The 16,958-nt window shown below is 41.2% G+C and overlaps 1 protein-coding gene across 2 annotated transcripts in view; it reads right to left on the bottom strand.

The window, feature by feature from the left end:
- Window positions 1-2,198: 2,198 nt before the first annotated feature.
- Window positions 2,199-16,958, bottom strand: part of LOC135482658 (eukaryotic translation initiation factor 4E transporter-like) — a 270,349-nt gene continuing 255,589 nt past the window's right edge. For both annotated transcript variants that reach the window (XM_064762908.1, XM_064762909.1), the window contains one exon: window positions 2,199-7,408. In XM_064762908.1, coding sequence (XP_064618978.1) covers window positions 7,215-7,408 — 194 coding nt within the window. In that variant the 3' untranslated portion in view covers window positions 2,199-7,214. The remainder of the gene's footprint in view (window positions 7,409-16,958) is intronic.

The raw sequence follows: 16,958 nt of genomic DNA, 5'->3' as shown, positions 1-16,958 counted from the left end.
CGCCGCTTTGGATACTTTGGTATCCTAAGCGGTGTGACGTCAGAGGACATGGGATTGCCCTATTCCCTCAGTTGGTTTTGGAAATGGACGAGGTGGAAGGGCATAAGTCGGGGGCGGCGTTGTTTCGGATTACATGTTAATTTGCATAAACTGGCTAGTAGGGGTCAGAGTGGTGGTCTCTCTTTTGTTTTTAACCCGCCCACCCACCCAAGAGGCAGCTGCTTTGGGGCGTACATCATGTGGATGTCTCGAGCCGAGCAAGTTATTCCCATTCCTTAAAGGCATCGAGCATGCATATGATGGTACGCCGCTTTGGATACTTTGGTTCACTGAAAGCAGACATGTTATTTTGCATTCTAGTGTATCAGAATGACACCAAATGGCATGGTCGTCCTGATCAGTGCATTTATAGTCACTGGGCTGTTTTGGGTTTTAGCCATCTAGTTGCCAAACAAATATCAAACCGGACCGAAATTTGGTGCCCAAGGGTATTTCACTAGAAGGTACAATTGTAACAAGTAATTTAAGTCAAAAGCTTCATTAGTTGCAAAATGTGCCAATATCGGCCAATATACGCTATTTGACTTATGCGACCTTGAAAAATAGGTAAAATCAAAAACCTGCATAATATGTTATGCTTCTTTATTAGATTTGGCAATAATCCAGCCATGCATTAAGGAGATATAGCACTTTTCGTGTTTACGGTTTTAGCCACCTGGTGGCCAAATCAGGAATCAGACCCAACTGAAATTTGGTCACCCAGGTGTCATAACATGGGGAAACATGTGTACCAAGTTTCAAGTCAATAGCTGCAGTAGTTACGAAACGTGCCCTGCTAACGGACGCCGACGCCGACGCCGACACCTCTCAGTGAGGTGAGCTAAAAATGCAAGTAGCGGCCATCTTGGAAACAGTGGCAATCTCGGATTATGGAACGCTATCCAAAGTGACATGTCAGAACTAGAATTTATCAAAACATAGGCAAGTTTGGTATCACAGCGTAGGTTTTTATATCACCATCACAAAGGTGATTAGAAGAAAGTGTTTCATTGCAATAACTACGACATTAGTGTCCGACATAGAATATGTATAGATAAGGTGTGAGCCTATTTCTTGCAACAAAGAGGGTGAGATCACAGGCCCTGGACCATTTGAAATCAAAGTAAGTTCAAAGGCCTGCAACTATCTTAATCCAAGGTGAGACCACATACCCTTGACCATTTGAAAACAAGCCTGTAACTTAATCCAAGGTGAGAGCACAGACCCTGGACCATTTGAAAACAAAGTAAGTTCAAAGGCCTCTAACCATCTTAAACCCAGGTGAGACCACAGGTCCTAGACCATTTCAAAACAAATTAAGTTAAAAGGCCTGTAACAATCTTAATCCCAGGTGAGACCACAGGCCTAGGACCATTTGAAAACAATTAAAAGTACAAAGGCGAAAGGCCTGTAACTATCTTAATCCGAGGTGAGATCAGAGGCCCTGGCCCGTTTAAAAAGCCAGGGAAATCCTTGTGTTTACGGTGAGCACTCATAAATTTCCCTAAATACATTATTTGATGATGGGTTTTGGGCTGATCACATCTATCAAAATGCACCAAAACATGCTTATTTGATTTGCAAATGCTGGCAAGTGAGATTGCACAGATAACATTATATGGATGATGTCATTATCCTCCAATGAGAGCATGTCCTTGGTAGCAAGTCAAGTCATGTGGCTACTACGTGCTGTCAATCATGACACGTCATCACAGGTGATTATCATAATTTTCACGTTTCGAGCGATCGACCAAATTTGGATTTTTGACAACTGTCATCATGTGTCCGCGGCTCAAAATCTCGATGCCGCAGGTCGAGAGAAATATATTTGGATGCAGAATTTTAGCGATTATCGTCATGTGGTGTTCATATTTAATTTTTTTTAAATACTTTAGATACGATTTGGCCGTATCTCCGTTTCAAAATGAGCAAGCGCCGAGCTGAATCACTGGCCAATCTGTGATTTGTCTAAAAATTTCATCATGATGTACCAAAAACTTAACAGGCGGAAATTATTTCTTCAGCTATGTACCAAGCCCGTTCGCGATTTCCCAATGGCGTGACGCAGTCGACTTCCACGTTTTGCTCCAGAAAACCAACTCGCCGCCTAAGGCCGTAGTTGACGTATTTTCAGAAAAAAAACACTTGGGAATGATGAATATGATATGAAGGATTTTATTCATGTAAGATTTGTAGTTGTATAATTGAAGATGTTTTACAGTGAGGTTTTTTTCTACAGTGAGGCATGAAAACTCTGCTACCTAGTGCAATGACGTCGGGATTTTAACATGTGAAATGATGCTATTTGGTATTGCTAGTTACATGACATAGGGAGTCCTGTGTACTTAATTTCAAGTTCATAACTTTAGCGGATAAGAAACATGCCATAGTTACACTCATATGGCTAATTTATGCCATTTGACCTCTGTGACCTTGAAAATTAGGTCAAATTAAAAGCCGGATATGTATTGTATCCTTGCTAGGAGAACCTACCATAAAAACTCTATCGAAAACAAGTCACTTACAAGAGAGATATCACACTTCCTAGATTTCCACTTTTAGCCCCCTGCTGGCCAAGTCAAGAAATTGATCGGATCAAAATTCAGTTCAGGGGTCACCTGACCTGGGGGGTATTGTGTACAAAGCTTCAACTTCATAGCTCTAGTGGTCAACTAACACGCCACTGTTTTTGAAACAAGATACAGACACGACAGGCGACTGACACTGCGGTATCATATAGACTCTCCTACGGTGAGCCAAAAATAACAATATCAGCACAGTTGTTTATAAATAACACTAATATTGTTAATAACAACTATCAAGATTAGGTACAAACATCAACAAAAGTAAGTTCCCGCTAAATGATTGGTCATTATTTATTGAGGTATCCACAGCAATGCAATGTAAAATTCTGGATATCACCACTATGGTCAGAGGCTAAATTGATAAAATGACAGGGGTTCACCAATTGTTACGCATGAATGAACCTCAATCAAATTAACTAGAGGCCTGACAGCCTGGTAACTTGTTGTACATACATAGGGGAGGGGAGTTTTGACAAGCACACGGAGATGAGGGCGATATTCAATATATCGTCCGACACGAAGGCAAACCTTTTTTTATATCATACCAAAATATTTTTTAGTAATTCGTTTTCAATATGGTTTCGATCGGTAAAGTCAAGATTTAAGAATTTTCCGGGAAAAGTTCTTTGAGGAGGGAAAACAATTTTTCCAAATATTTCTTCTTGAACTCGATCAAAAAGTGAAAATACCTTTTGAATTAAATGGTCCAGGGACCATGTGCTCACCTCGGGTAATGTAATGCATGTCATTTACAGTGGATATGGGGAGAACAGTTTCTGGCTAGTTTCACCAGTTTTGATTCTATTGAATAATATTGTTCTTCTGGTCGATGGCACAAAAGAATATTACCGGTACCATCTAAGTATAGCATTTTGGTTATAAGGTTGACTGAATTTCAAGGTTATTGAAGAGATTGTACATATCACATGCAAATTGGTTGACATCTGTTCAACAGTTTAGGAGTAATAGGACTTTGTTAGATTTTCAAGATGGCGGACTGGTTGCCATATTTGTAATGGAATAAGACTGAAAATTAGGGAAATTGATAAGAGCACATGAAGTTTGGTTGCAATCCGATAATTAGTTTCGGAGTATTAGGACTTGTTAAATTTCCAAGATGGCCGTGTGGTGGCCATATTGGTTGATGAATTTTACTGAAAATCAAGGATGTTGTAGAGAGTACATAGATATACAATCACATGAAATTTGGTTGCAATCTGACTTTGCTTAATTTTCAAGATGGCCTGGCAGCCATATTTGAAGTTCGAGTGAGACAAATTTGTTGGGTAAAATAGAAGGTCCCTAGAAACATATCCTCACAAGTTTAGAACCTTCTAGCTCAAATAGAAACGAAATGTGCCACCTATCTGTGATTCAGTGAACTTTGACCTCTGTGACCTTGAAAATTAGGTCAAATCAAATACCCGGGTGATATGTCATTTAACCTTATTAGAAACAACCACCACAAAATTTCGTCACTCTACGCACAACCACTAGCTTCAAAAAGGCAAAAAACCAATTTCCCAGATGGCTGCCTGGAGACCAGAAAGTACGTCATATCGCAAAAAAAGTCTGGGCATATTGCCCAAAGCCACCATCACAACAAGTTTTAGCCATCTACCCCTAGTGGTGACAAAACGTGCTCCGCTTACAGACGACGATAACGACGACAGACAATGGACGCCACGGTATTGTATAAGCTCCCTAGCAGATATTGGTTGCCACGGGTGCATGTTTTCCCACTTGATGCTTTCATTTAAGACCACACTGAGACAATGGATGTCATGTTGTTGGGCAGGTGTTGGGGCCATTGATCCACAAACGTTCTGTTCAATGATGTATTATAAGACTTAGTCATGAAATTCAGGCTAAGCACCATTGGCATTCTCAATTATGTCAAAGGAATGCATGAAGAAAACCTTTAAAAATCCAGGTAAATATGAAGGTTTAAATGTACAGGAACAAAATGTACATAACTTTGTGGTCATTCTCGCAAATCGAGGTATTCACTATAATATGATGACAACCTGATCCCTTTTATTTCAAGAGTGCATCAAAATCTCATTGTTTTATCCTACAAAAAAAGCTGCAAGCATGCTCTGTAAATCCCCTGAAGGGTTCGAATATATCTGATAAATATCTGTCATTCACCGCCACAAATTGAATCAAGAAACAAGATGGCCACTGTCCTAGACATTGCACGAAAATAAAACCTGCAACGTGACAGGTTCGAGCCAATGAGATTCACAGATTTTTACTTGAGGTATGATATTCAATAGCATTGCGCCTTGACATGTCGCACAGCTGAATAAATTTTGTACTAAACTTAAAATATGCTGAAAATCAACTTCAACAAAGCAGAATATTATTTTCAGCTGCACTGGTCAACAAAATTTGTATTCCCCGGAAATTTCCCCACGAAAATACCTCCAACCCAATATAACTTTATCAGGAAAATGGTGTAAAATGTGCAGGTCCATTAGGAATATGCAAATTATAAGTCTGGGAAGCCTCTTACCGGAAGTACCGAAAAGGTCTGTTGGAATCGGGTTATTTTTCTCTAAATAAAAGCAAATAACATTACTTTTAAATGCAACTAATCATTACTCACGGCAGAATATAGAGTGCTCTTGCATTTTGATCTATTGCGTCGTCTGCCAGCAAGCTTGTACTCAATCCTAAAGCTTCACTGGCTAAAAAGGGGCTGGTTTTAAAAGAGACAAAAACCCCTTTCATTAACTTTTTTCCTGGCAATCATTGGCAATCTCAAGACAATATTTCGCTGCTCGCAAACCTAAAACGTTAAAACAGGCATGACCCTGTCCTTTTCAGCAATTAAGCTAAAGAACATAGTGAAGATATCCGAAAATTTCAATTACATTGCTCGGGATACCACAGAAAATGACCAATGACTTAGGGGGGAACTTCTCTTTGTTGAGGTGTTTTTATGTTAACATCACAGGAACTTCGCAATCACAAGCTTATCGGATGAGAACGTTGAGTTTGAGTTTTGCCAAAAGATGGTATGAGCCTCCACAAGGGTGCCAGGGTGAAGTCTGTAAAAGGGGCTTGGGGCAATTGGAGCTGGCTTTGAGTAATCAATTTTAAATGAAACAGCCAGGGGCCATTGTGCTCACTGTATAAATATTTGGTGGTTAGGAGTTCATGCTGGTTAAGAAACATGCTACATGAGTATAGTATATAGGTCAAAAGAGAGTCAGTATCCCGTAGGATATGTGATGGATCCTTCCTCGCAGTACCTACCATGAAAATATCATCAAAAACAAATTCACTAATTAGCCAGATAGTGCACTTCTTACCTTTTATAAATTTGGCCTTCTGGTAGCCAAGTCAAGAATCAGACCGGACCGAAGTTCAGATTGGACTGAATTTCGGTGACAGAGGTGACATGACGTAGGGAGTCGTGTACCAAATTTCAAGTTCATAGCTTTAGCGGTTAAGAAACGTGTCATAGGTTTCAAACGCCAATTTACACCATTTTACCGCTGAGACCTTGAAAATTAGGTCAAATCAAAAAACTGCATGATATGTGATGTATCCTTGCTAGGAGAAACTACAATTAAAATGTTATCGAAAACGAGGCACATATAAGAGAGATATCACACTTCTTAGATTTCCACTTCTGGCCCCCCTGGTGGCCAAGTCAAGAATCAGATTGGAGCATAATTCAGTGTCAGGGTTTACCTGACCTCTAGCGAGGTGACCTCTCGTGGTTAAGAAACATGCACTGTTTCTGAAACAGGATACAGATGACAACGGACACAGCGGTATTATAGACTCCCTACGGTGAGCCAAAAAGGGTATTTCATAAAAGTGGCTTTTTAATCCTGTAAAGTATATTCTTATATATCAGTTAATGCATGAAAAAGAGTTTCTGACTCAGAATAATTTTTCTGGACATTTTTTAGATGACATCAGTGGTGACACCCCATAAGGTGACATCCCCTAAGTATAAATAGGATCATTTTTGTGAAAATGAAAAAAAAATTGTACCCCAAAGACTTTATCAGTAGAAATGTTCAGAGAAGAACATTAGAAAAAACCTAGAAGGTCTACAGTATTTTTCCTAATACAAAAGATCAGTCAAACAGAAAATGACTGCAACTGACGCAGACTATTGGCGTAACACAAAGATCCAAAAGTTTGAAGCATGTCACACACATTGCCAAATCATGACCCGAAATTTCTTGTTTTGCGGAGCAACTTTCCTACGGAATAAAGTTATTAGGAAAGAAAATCTCAATTACCTGTACATACTCTTACAGTCCAAGTACATGTATTTACAATTAGTTTTCTAAAGTCCAAATATTTCCTTGGCCTGTCCACACTAAACACTGAAATTTATTGGCAATATTACCCTTTTTACAATCAATCACACCAGCACTTGTCAGTCACACATCCAAGAGTAGTAGCAGTGATACTAGTTCCTACCCTCAACTATTATGTATACAGCACCTGACCACTTTGGATCATCTGTTTGTAAACTGCTGACGATACTGTCATAATATGCAAAGTATCCTGGATCTCAGCTCAGTTTCAAGAGAACCTTTTATCTTGAGATCGGCTCTTTCAGTTAGTCAGCACCTGTTGGCGACGCTCCAATTCATCCACTGTCAAAACGTTTGGTCCTTGCCCAGGAATTGGTGGCATGGCAGGTAAGTGTTGTTTTAACATATCCATCTGAAACCATTTCGATAAATCAGCACCAGGATTAGGGCTTGCTGATTTTGGATAACTTGGAATAGGTGAGAGGGGCCCATTTCCTGAAATGAACAAATATGAGTTTCTGATTTTGCTACCTTTGTCAAGCAGAATGGCACATAACTCCAAAAATGCTCCTCTGGCCTATTTTGCTCACAACTTGCTTAAAACAATACGGATATGAAAGAAAATGAAATTCTGTGTGTAGTGAAAGCATTTTCGAATGCCTTCTTTTCTCTAAAAGGTCGTTGTTTAGTCCCAAGAGACAATTACACGCTACGGACACAAAGTCAAAATTCACGCCAAGTATAAGCATTGGTGATGTCACAGGATGTAGCTGATAATAACGCTTTCAAGGAATATTCTCTTACTAGCGACGACCACGAGACTAGAGCGGGCGACGAAAACTCATAGTTGAAACGAATAATGACTGTCTATGTGTGGATGAAGTTATGATTTGCAGGAATATGCCCATTTACTCTGGGTTTTGGAACATTTGTGTGAGGAGCAACATCGAGGAACGTCCTGTATCGTCGAGTGAAGCGGATTCAAAGTGGACACTTTTGTTTACGAACAGCGGTACCGCTTACTGACCATGGAGTTGCAAGCATAGACATCTATTGCGGTTTACTCATGTTACGGTTTTCAAATTTTGTTTTCGTAAATAAATGCAGATATGTTTTGTTTGTTTAAAATTAGCGTTAATTCAGTCCCTCAGATTTTATAGTATTTTGATGTCATTGTGTTCTATAGTTCATACTTTGTGTGTGTGTGTGTACAGTACAGTACATACAGGTATAGTTTTGTCACTGCATGGTTCCAGAGAGCAATTGAGAAGGCGAGCTAACCATGCAGCCATAGCTGGACACAGTGGTACATTATCCAACAGTCTACCGATGAGAGAAGTGATACTGATCGAGTGCTGACAGAAGTCAGCCATACCTGTAACAGTAGGCCTAATAGTATTTTGAGTGTGTCATTTTGACTTTCATTATTGCAGTGTTAACACAAGAGTGGTATTGGTAAATTTATGAGTACCTGCATAAGTTCGGACTTCCATACTGAATACCATTCTTTGAAAACTGGATTTACCTGGTGGCTCTATTTTCAGTATCCACACAGTTGTGGACCAAAATTGCAGTAACTTGTTGCAGTTGGGTATGCTTTGGAAAGTCCTAGCTCATGGGTTTCAATGTGAATTCAAGTGAACTTGAATTGAGATGCAACCAGCCATTGGCATTTATAGTAATTGACATTCTAGTGAACCTGTCAGATTGAAGACGTCATTTTGATGTGTCAAATTAGTGTGTCAAACATCAAGTATTTTGAGTGACAGTCACAGTTTCTATCCTAGGGTGACAGCTGCGTTCAACATAGAGTATCGCGAGTGACATTTGCCTTCAACATAGCGCTTCTAGAGTGAATTTGGCGTTCAACATGGAGTTTCTAGAGTGACATTTGCGTTGAATATTGAGTATGGCGAGTGACATTTGTGTTCAGTGTTCGTATTGTGTAGAGAAGTATATACATCAAAGTTGTTTAGATTAACGTCAAATAGTGACAGTAGTGTCAAATGCCAAATTAGTGACTCTGCGCCTAGTTTACTGTCATCTAGTATCAAGCTTACATAGTAAGAATTCCTCGCTACTAGTGATAACATTAGTTTGTCGCTTCAAGTTGATTTATTTGAGTCTAGTGTTGAGTGTCATAGCTACATCATGGGTCGATGTCGTCGCCGTCAAGATGGAGTTCCACCCTCACCATTCAAGTTGCAGACTGTATGTGAAGTGATGGACTTGGAACAAGAGATCAAAGATGATATTTTAGCACTTACATCAGAGCCAGGAAACTCTAAGAAAAGTCGAAGCTCGGGTAAAGGAGCTTGCTGAAGTGAAAGAGGACTACATGTAAATGCATAACATGATTATGGATTTGCTCCAAGCAGAGGATGTTGAAGAAGAATGTGACAACAAAGGAAGACAGAGGAAAGACCTGCATCGGATTTCAGACCAAGCAGCTGCATACATAATAGAGTACACTTCAGCCAAGGACATGTCTTCTGTTGATTCTCATAGTGATTCCAGTCATCATGGTCACGGTGATAGTTAGTCCAATGCAATCCGTCCACCAAAGCTGAACCTGCCATCCCTCAGTGGTAACTTGTTGGAGTTTACACCAAACTGGGACCAGTAACAATGTGCAGTACATGCTAATGGAGACTTGTCAGATGTTCAGAAATTTGTCTACTTATGAAGTACTTGGAAGGGATTAGCATTGAAATGCATCAAGGGATTTGAAATCACTTTTGGGAGCTATTGGCATGCAGTGAATGCCATCTAGGATAAGTTTGGCCAGAAGCACATGATTGTCTCGTCACTAGTCAAGTCAATCGTTGGTTTGGACATCAAGGGCAACATGACTGCTGCCACTCTTAGAGATCTTCAGCATACATTGCAGAATCGGATCTGAGCTTTAGAGGCTCTAAGATTCAACCCTGAAGACCAGCATGTGCAGATGTTGATCATACGACTACTAGAAATGAAGATGTATCCAGAATTGTGTGAAAAGTGGGAGTTGTACTTGGAGGATGTTGAGGAGGTGGAAATACCCGTCGAGTTGCTGTTCAAGTTTTTGCATCTGCAGGTCTTATGCAAGGAGGCTCGAGATAGAAATGGAAACAAGAAAGATCCCGAGAAAGGATTTTCCATTTTCACTGCAAAGAAGAGTTTCACTTAGGATGTGAGGAAGCAGGACTCAAGGCCAAGCCACTTCACAGCGTCAGCCTAGCTGGAAGCAACTGGAGCTTAAAAAGGTAGAAGTTCTGTGTCATCAGCCAGCAAGATCACGACAACAGCAGCTGTCGAGACATTCCGATGAAAAGTGTAGAAGATAGATGAGATCTGGCAAAATCCGAATGTCTTTGCATCAACAAACCCCAGTCACTCAGTGGGGAGCTGACGGTCAGCAAGCTGTTCAATAGAGGGCTGTGGAAAGAAGCATCATCGCTTGCTATACATCAGTCACAGGGCAGAAGAGAAGAAAAAAAAGGTGACCAGATTACTGGTGAAGTCTAGTCCAGCCCAAGCAACACAAGTCTTAGTACAAACAGCGCAGACTACAATGTCGACAGTAGATAGCGGGACGAAGTTTAAATTGCGACTGCTATTGGATCCTGGCAGTCAGAGGTCATACATCTGGAAGCGAATAGCTGATTCCCTTGTCTTGAAGGGACCTTGTGAGATGTTAAGCATCGCAACCTTAAAAGGGCAAACTACCGAGACCAAGTGCCTGAGAAGAGTTGTTGTCAATATTGGAGTTGTCAAGATTGAAGCATTAGCTATTGAGGAGATCGTCCATCCGTCCGTCCGGGCGGGCGGGCGTCTGCTACTTGGTTTCCGTCGATTTCAAGGAGAACGGCTTTGACAATCAATTCAATTTTTGGTATGTACATGGGGGTGACTAGAGGAAGGTTCCTTTTGAAAACGGGCTTGTTCTGATTATCAATATGGCCACCAGGGTGGCCTGTTTGAAATTGGTTTCCGTCAAATTCATTTTTTGTATGTACATTGGGGGTGACTAGAGGAAGGTTCCTTTCGAAAACCGGCTCGTTCTGATTCTAAATATGGTCACCAGGGTGGGATCGGTTTCCGTCAATTTCAAGTAAACCATTTGTCCGATTAAATTCATTTTTGGTATGTACGTTGAGGGTGACTAGAGCGAGGTTCCTTTTGAAAAGGGGCTCGTTTCGATTATCAATATGGCCACTAGGGCGGCGTGCTTGAAATCGGTTTCCGTCAATTTCAAGGAGAATGGCTTTGACAATCAATTCAATTTTTCGTATGTACATTGGGGGTGACTAGCGGAAGGTTCCTTTTGAAAACGGGCTTGTTCCGATTATCAATTTGGCCACCAGGGCGGCGTGTTTGAAATTAGTTTTCATCAATTTCGAGGAGAACCGTTCGTTCGATCAAATTCATTTTTGGTATGTACGTTTAGGGTGACTAGAGGAAGGTTCCTTTCGAAAACCAGCTCGTTCTGAATCTCAATATGATCACCAGGGCGTCGTGCTTGAATTCGGTTTCCATCAATTTCGAGGAGAGCCGTTCGTCAGATTAAATTCATTTTTAGTATGTACGTTGAGGGTGACTAGGGTGAGCTTCCTTTTGGAAATTGGCTCGTTCCGATTATCAATATGGCCACTAAGGCGGCGTGCTTGAAATCGGTTTCTGTCAATTTCGAGGAGAACCGTTCGTCTGATCAAATTCATTTTTGGTATGTACAGTCCTTCAAAAAAGTAAATGGACACACAAAAATCAAATTTTCTTGAAAACGGCTGGTGATAAATCGATGCGGTTTGCTGCATTTGATAGGGCATTTAGTTGTGCATCATGATATCTACCACTTGGAAATTTGCTATTTTACCTATAAGTCAATTTTTTCGATTTATGAAAGGTCCCAAAATCAACTTTTTTATCACGCATTTTTTGGGGGCAAATTTTATATTGACTGGAAGCTTCTGTTGAGTTATGAGTGAATATCTAAGAAATTCCACAGTTTTCACTTGAATCTGCAACTTATTAACCCAACATCCCATTTATATTGAAATTGCTGACATTCAACATGCTCATCGGGCCTATTCACAAAAACTGAATTCAAAATTTTGTAGCGTGTGACCGGGTTCAATACACTAGCATGTTCGAATTCAATAGGCTTGGTGGTGAAGATCACCAGGGGGTTTCTCCAAAGTAATTCCAAAGTCAATAAACAAGGTGCAAAATTTTGACATAAAATGCTGTTTTCCCACCAATTAACACAAGATATTTTCATCACCTTAATGGGGACGTGGGTTTTTCATCATGGTGATTCATCCTATCAAGAAAAAGTACGAAAAAAATCGGAAACGAAAAAGTTGATTTTGGGGCCTTTTGTAAATCAATAAAAGTCGGTATTAGATAAAATGGCTAATTTTTATGTGGTAGATACCATGATGCACAACTAAATGTCCTATCAAATGCAGCAAACCGAATCGATTTACCACCAGCCGTTTTCAAGAAAATTTGATTTTTGTGTGTCCATTTACTTTTTTGAAGGACTGTACGTCGGGGGTGACTAGAGGAAGGTTCCCTTCGAAAACCGGCTCGTTCTGATTCTCAATATGGTCAACAGGGCAACGTGCTTGAAATTGGTTTCCGTCAATTTCGAGAACGGCTTGGAGGATGGAATCAATTTTTAGTGAGTGTAGGCCTAATGCAGTTTTGTAAGGGGAAGGTTCCTTTCGATAATCAGCGCGATTCAACATTCAATATGGCCGCCACACTCACATCCTCAAAATAAGTTTTTTACAAATTTAATTTCCATATGCAAACTAGCCACTCCACTAAGCCAACTTCACCATTATCTCACCTTCAACCTTAATAGGCTGAGGGTTTATGCTCGCTTTGCGATGCTATTTTTATCATTAAAATGCGAGGACAGACTAAACCAGAGAAAGCATGCATATGCTTGTTCACTTGCGCCACAAAGAGGACGGTCCACTTAGAGCTGACATATCATAAGACCACAGATGAGTTTCTCCAAGCCTTTGTTCGGATGATCAATCGCCGAGGGATGTGTCACACAATTTGGTCTGACAACGCTAAGCCAAACTCCTCATAACAGAGATGTTCACAAAGAGGAAGAGCAGCCTCTGGGCCAATGTAGATACACAAGACCTTGAGAGCATGTTGGCGTCATGAGGAGTTGAGTGGAAATTCATAGTCACAAGTCATTCATAGTCACATTGTGAAAAAAACGAAAAGAAAAAAGTTAGTTTTTGGATATTTTAAAAATTGCCTGCTACATACTGAAGAGACAGGATTAGCTTGGCCCAAATACAACAGAACCATGACCAACTAAATATGCCATTCACTGCTGAAAATAGCCAATTATTCAATTATCGAATTCTATCTTTGTGATATTTAAACAAGAGGCCCCGAGGGCCTGGCGCTCAGCTGGATGACCTAATAACACCGGACTGAGGGTGTAAAGTAGTAAATATCGGCTTTATACTACTGTTTGAAGGTCAAGAGAACACATTATACCACTAAAATTTCCAATGCAGAGCTGCCAGCTGGATGAAATATGATTTAACTAATCATCCATGGTATGTAAATATTACAGGTTCAGTATGTTGTATCGGTAGCTTTACACACAAGAAGTGTCAGAGAGGATGTGACTTCTCCATGGACAACTGTAGTATGTCCAGGCTGGGTTGTACAGCACAAGGATACAAAATGCTGTCTGTAATTGAGAGGTATCCTGATTTAACACAGGTCAAAATAAATATAAATGACTGGTTTGGGACTAACACCACTGTCTTTTTTTTTTAATAAGGTAGTGATTACAGGAGTCAAAAAAATTAATTTTATTGAGAGAAATTGACCTGTCCTGCAGGTGACTGGAATTTACAATACAAAGGGTCGTTTTTCATGACATTGTGCTCTACTCCGTATCCCTAGTGAGTCGATCAGGAACCAATCAATTTTTTACTAGCATTGTGCTCTACTGCCTATCCCTAGTGATTCGATCGGGAACCGATCCATCTCTGGTGCAGACAGCTTCAAATTGGCTATTTCTTGAATAGATTGAATTGCGATGAAAATCTAATGCAATAAAGGAGCAATATCGAAGAGACAAATTAATCAAACCAATTGTCCACAGACTCGGACCCTGCAATGGCGTGATGTATGCGTGCATATAAAAGTATATCAATTGGTCCGATAGAGATGATGAGGCAATGTCAATATGCCTCGTTCCTTAGTCAGCAATATGCCCCTTTTCATACAGAGAAGAAGGAGAACCCAGATAGGCCTTCACATGTCGGCTTCCAAATGGCTCGAACCAACTGTACTATCACTACTATAACTTTAAAATGCGTGCTCCTCCTACATGTAGCAATGTCTCGGGCAAGGCACTTAGTCGACAGGCAAGCCAGAAGTTCAGCACCGTGAGCAGCTCCTTGATAAAGCCATGTCAGGTTCAGCGCGCCTCTTCAGATACATCAAGTATTGAAAGCTGTGGTGAGCACATAAAAAGACCATGGTCACCTTAATTTGAAAATCCGTTCATAATCAAGGGCTAGCTCTGACTAAAACAGCACTCATAAACAATAGACCACCAATTTGACCCCAGCTTGTAACTGCGGGAAAACCCAAGTTCAGCAACCAAAAGTACCAAAAATACATTTTTGTTTACATTTGAACTGCACACATGCGTTTGTTTACAATTTCATTTCCCGCGAAATCTCGAAAATCAGGTGACCTGCAATCATGGATTGAAAATAACATTAACCTCGGTTCAGCAAGTCAGCAGGTGTACCGGCTGTTCCAATCATCCCCTTACAGCCAGCTGTTCAAAAGGTAATGTTATTCACCCCACAGGGAGTGCAGGTAATTGATTAAGCCCCTGCATAACTTAACATCAATGGCTTGGCTTCTGTGAGTGGTAAGGAGAATTGACAGTGTCCAAATAAAAATCCCTCATAACTGCTCCGCTGAAGTAAATTTTTGAACAAAAAACCAAGACGTTGCACCAGGGAAAGGTGTCACCACCATTCATGCAAAATTTCAAGGCGATCCAACGCCTCCAAGTGTGACTTTATTCGTCCCCCTTCCAGTATTATTATAATAGAAGATTTAGACCTGCGATGACGTCATTTCTGGTGATTCCATATACGTTGTCCAATGAGCGCTTTTTAAAGTGTGCCATTTGGCATGCATTAGCATGCAATGTATTTTATCAGCGCTGCCAATTGCCGAACAGAATGCCGTAGCTCCGTCAATTTTGAATCAATTTTTATGGGAGTAACATTATTGTGTTGATTGGAATGTCTCCTTTTACTCATGTAAGAATTGTAGTACTAAAAACCAATATGCAAACAGAATCATGCCAATTCACTGCACATACTGTGGGAATTCTCAACTTCAAAATACATCGCGAACAGAGCGTGCACTTCCGACATAGTTTTCATAGAATTGTGGCCAAATTTTCAAGAACTAATTTCTGAAAGTATTCCCTTAAGACCTTATGACTACCCACTGAAAGGAACTAGTGATAATATCGCCTACTTAACTACTTTTTAGCAGAAAATTGGTTACAAAATCAATCTTCCATCTTCAGACTGGTCACAGTGGGTATGCTGAAATATAGCCTGGTTCCTTGGCCAATTCAATGCGCAGAATACAACTGCGCAACTATACGTCATAACCCGGGCTTTTGAATCGTCAAAAAATCAGTTGAATGTGCCTGTAGCGCCAACTGGCGGTGAAAACTAAACTAATTCCATTACAAGTAAAAATGAAAAATGATTAAAAAATATTCGGCCAGATTTGAGAACAATATTTCCTCTGTGGACCGAGGTGTAAAGGAAAGAAGTTTAAACTTCCCGATGACCTCATTCGCCGAATGTAGGTCGGATCGCGCTGGTTTCTGAGTTCCCCTTAGGCTACTCCTAATTTAGCAGCTTCAACAAAGTGCCTCGGTTACAAAATGCTCAAAAGTGACACGGATGGAAGGAAGGACAGACACCATTCCCTTAGCAATATTGCCAGCTTTGCTGACTTTGTCAGCTGAACTAAAAAAACCGTGGGCATTTACTTTCTGGTAGGGCTGTACAGGTAGCCGAAAGGAACCTGATCCGCCAACGAGTTGAGCAGGTCCAGCAGTGACAGGAACTGTCGGGCTGTGGCACTGTCACGACAACGGAAAGTCCTGATCAGAGACTGGATCTTGAGAATCTGGTTCTGAGGAGGAGCGTGAGGCCTCTTGTGTGCGAAAGCGCACCACCACCACCACGACATAGTCCTGAGACAGTTCAAGCTCAGACTTTTCTAGGTGGATAATCCAACCCGCTTGTCTGGCTGTCTCGAGCAAGTTCTTGGCCTGTCCGCGGAGACGGTGACGAGACTGGCAATGAAGTAATCTCGTTGAGATAGCAATCGAGCTTGAAGCCCATGGCGTGAAAAGGCACAGCGAACGCCTTGACGACGGTTGCAAAATAAGCGGCGGGGACACAAGGCCTGGAAGTGATTAACCCATCCTTTGAAACAAAAGCAAAAGAATGGCTGAAAGTCTGGGTGAACAGGGATGTGAAAGTGCGCATCCTGGAGGTCCATCGAGACTGCACGATTGTTGGGCTGCACCGTCGTTGCCACTGACCTGGTTGTCTTCATCTTGAACCAGTTCAAGCTGGAAAGGTCTATGACCAATCTTCACTTCTGCCACTTCTTTGGGATCAAGAAGACGTCACTGTGAAAGCTCGGGGAGGAATTGTTGTCCACCACCATGATAGCCTCCTTCTGAAGGAGGGAGCTGACCTCCGAGCGCCCTGGCAGGGTTCACAGGAGGAATAACAGGAGTGGGAGCCCACGTCATTGGGTTTGGATGGGAAAAGTCCAAGCGGAAACGATGGGAAGCACCAATGCCCCAAAAAGCTGCAAAATGGCGCAGCCTGCCCCAGGAGCCCAGGGGACTCCACTTGATGGCCCTGGAGGAAGGACTGAAAAGTCACTTACACTTGCCCCTGCAGTCCTTTCCAGACGGAGAGGGCCGCTTCGGCTGTGTGAATCCACCGGA

This window comes from Lineus longissimus, chromosome 2 (assembly GCF_910592395.1).
Source record: "Lineus longissimus chromosome 2, tnLinLong1.2, whole genome shotgun sequence".
In the NCBI taxonomy this organism is placed as follows: Eukaryota; Metazoa; Nemertea; class Pilidiophora; order Heteronemertea; family Lineidae; genus Lineus; species Lineus longissimus.
This window is presented reverse-complemented; position numbering and strand designations above follow the sequence as displayed.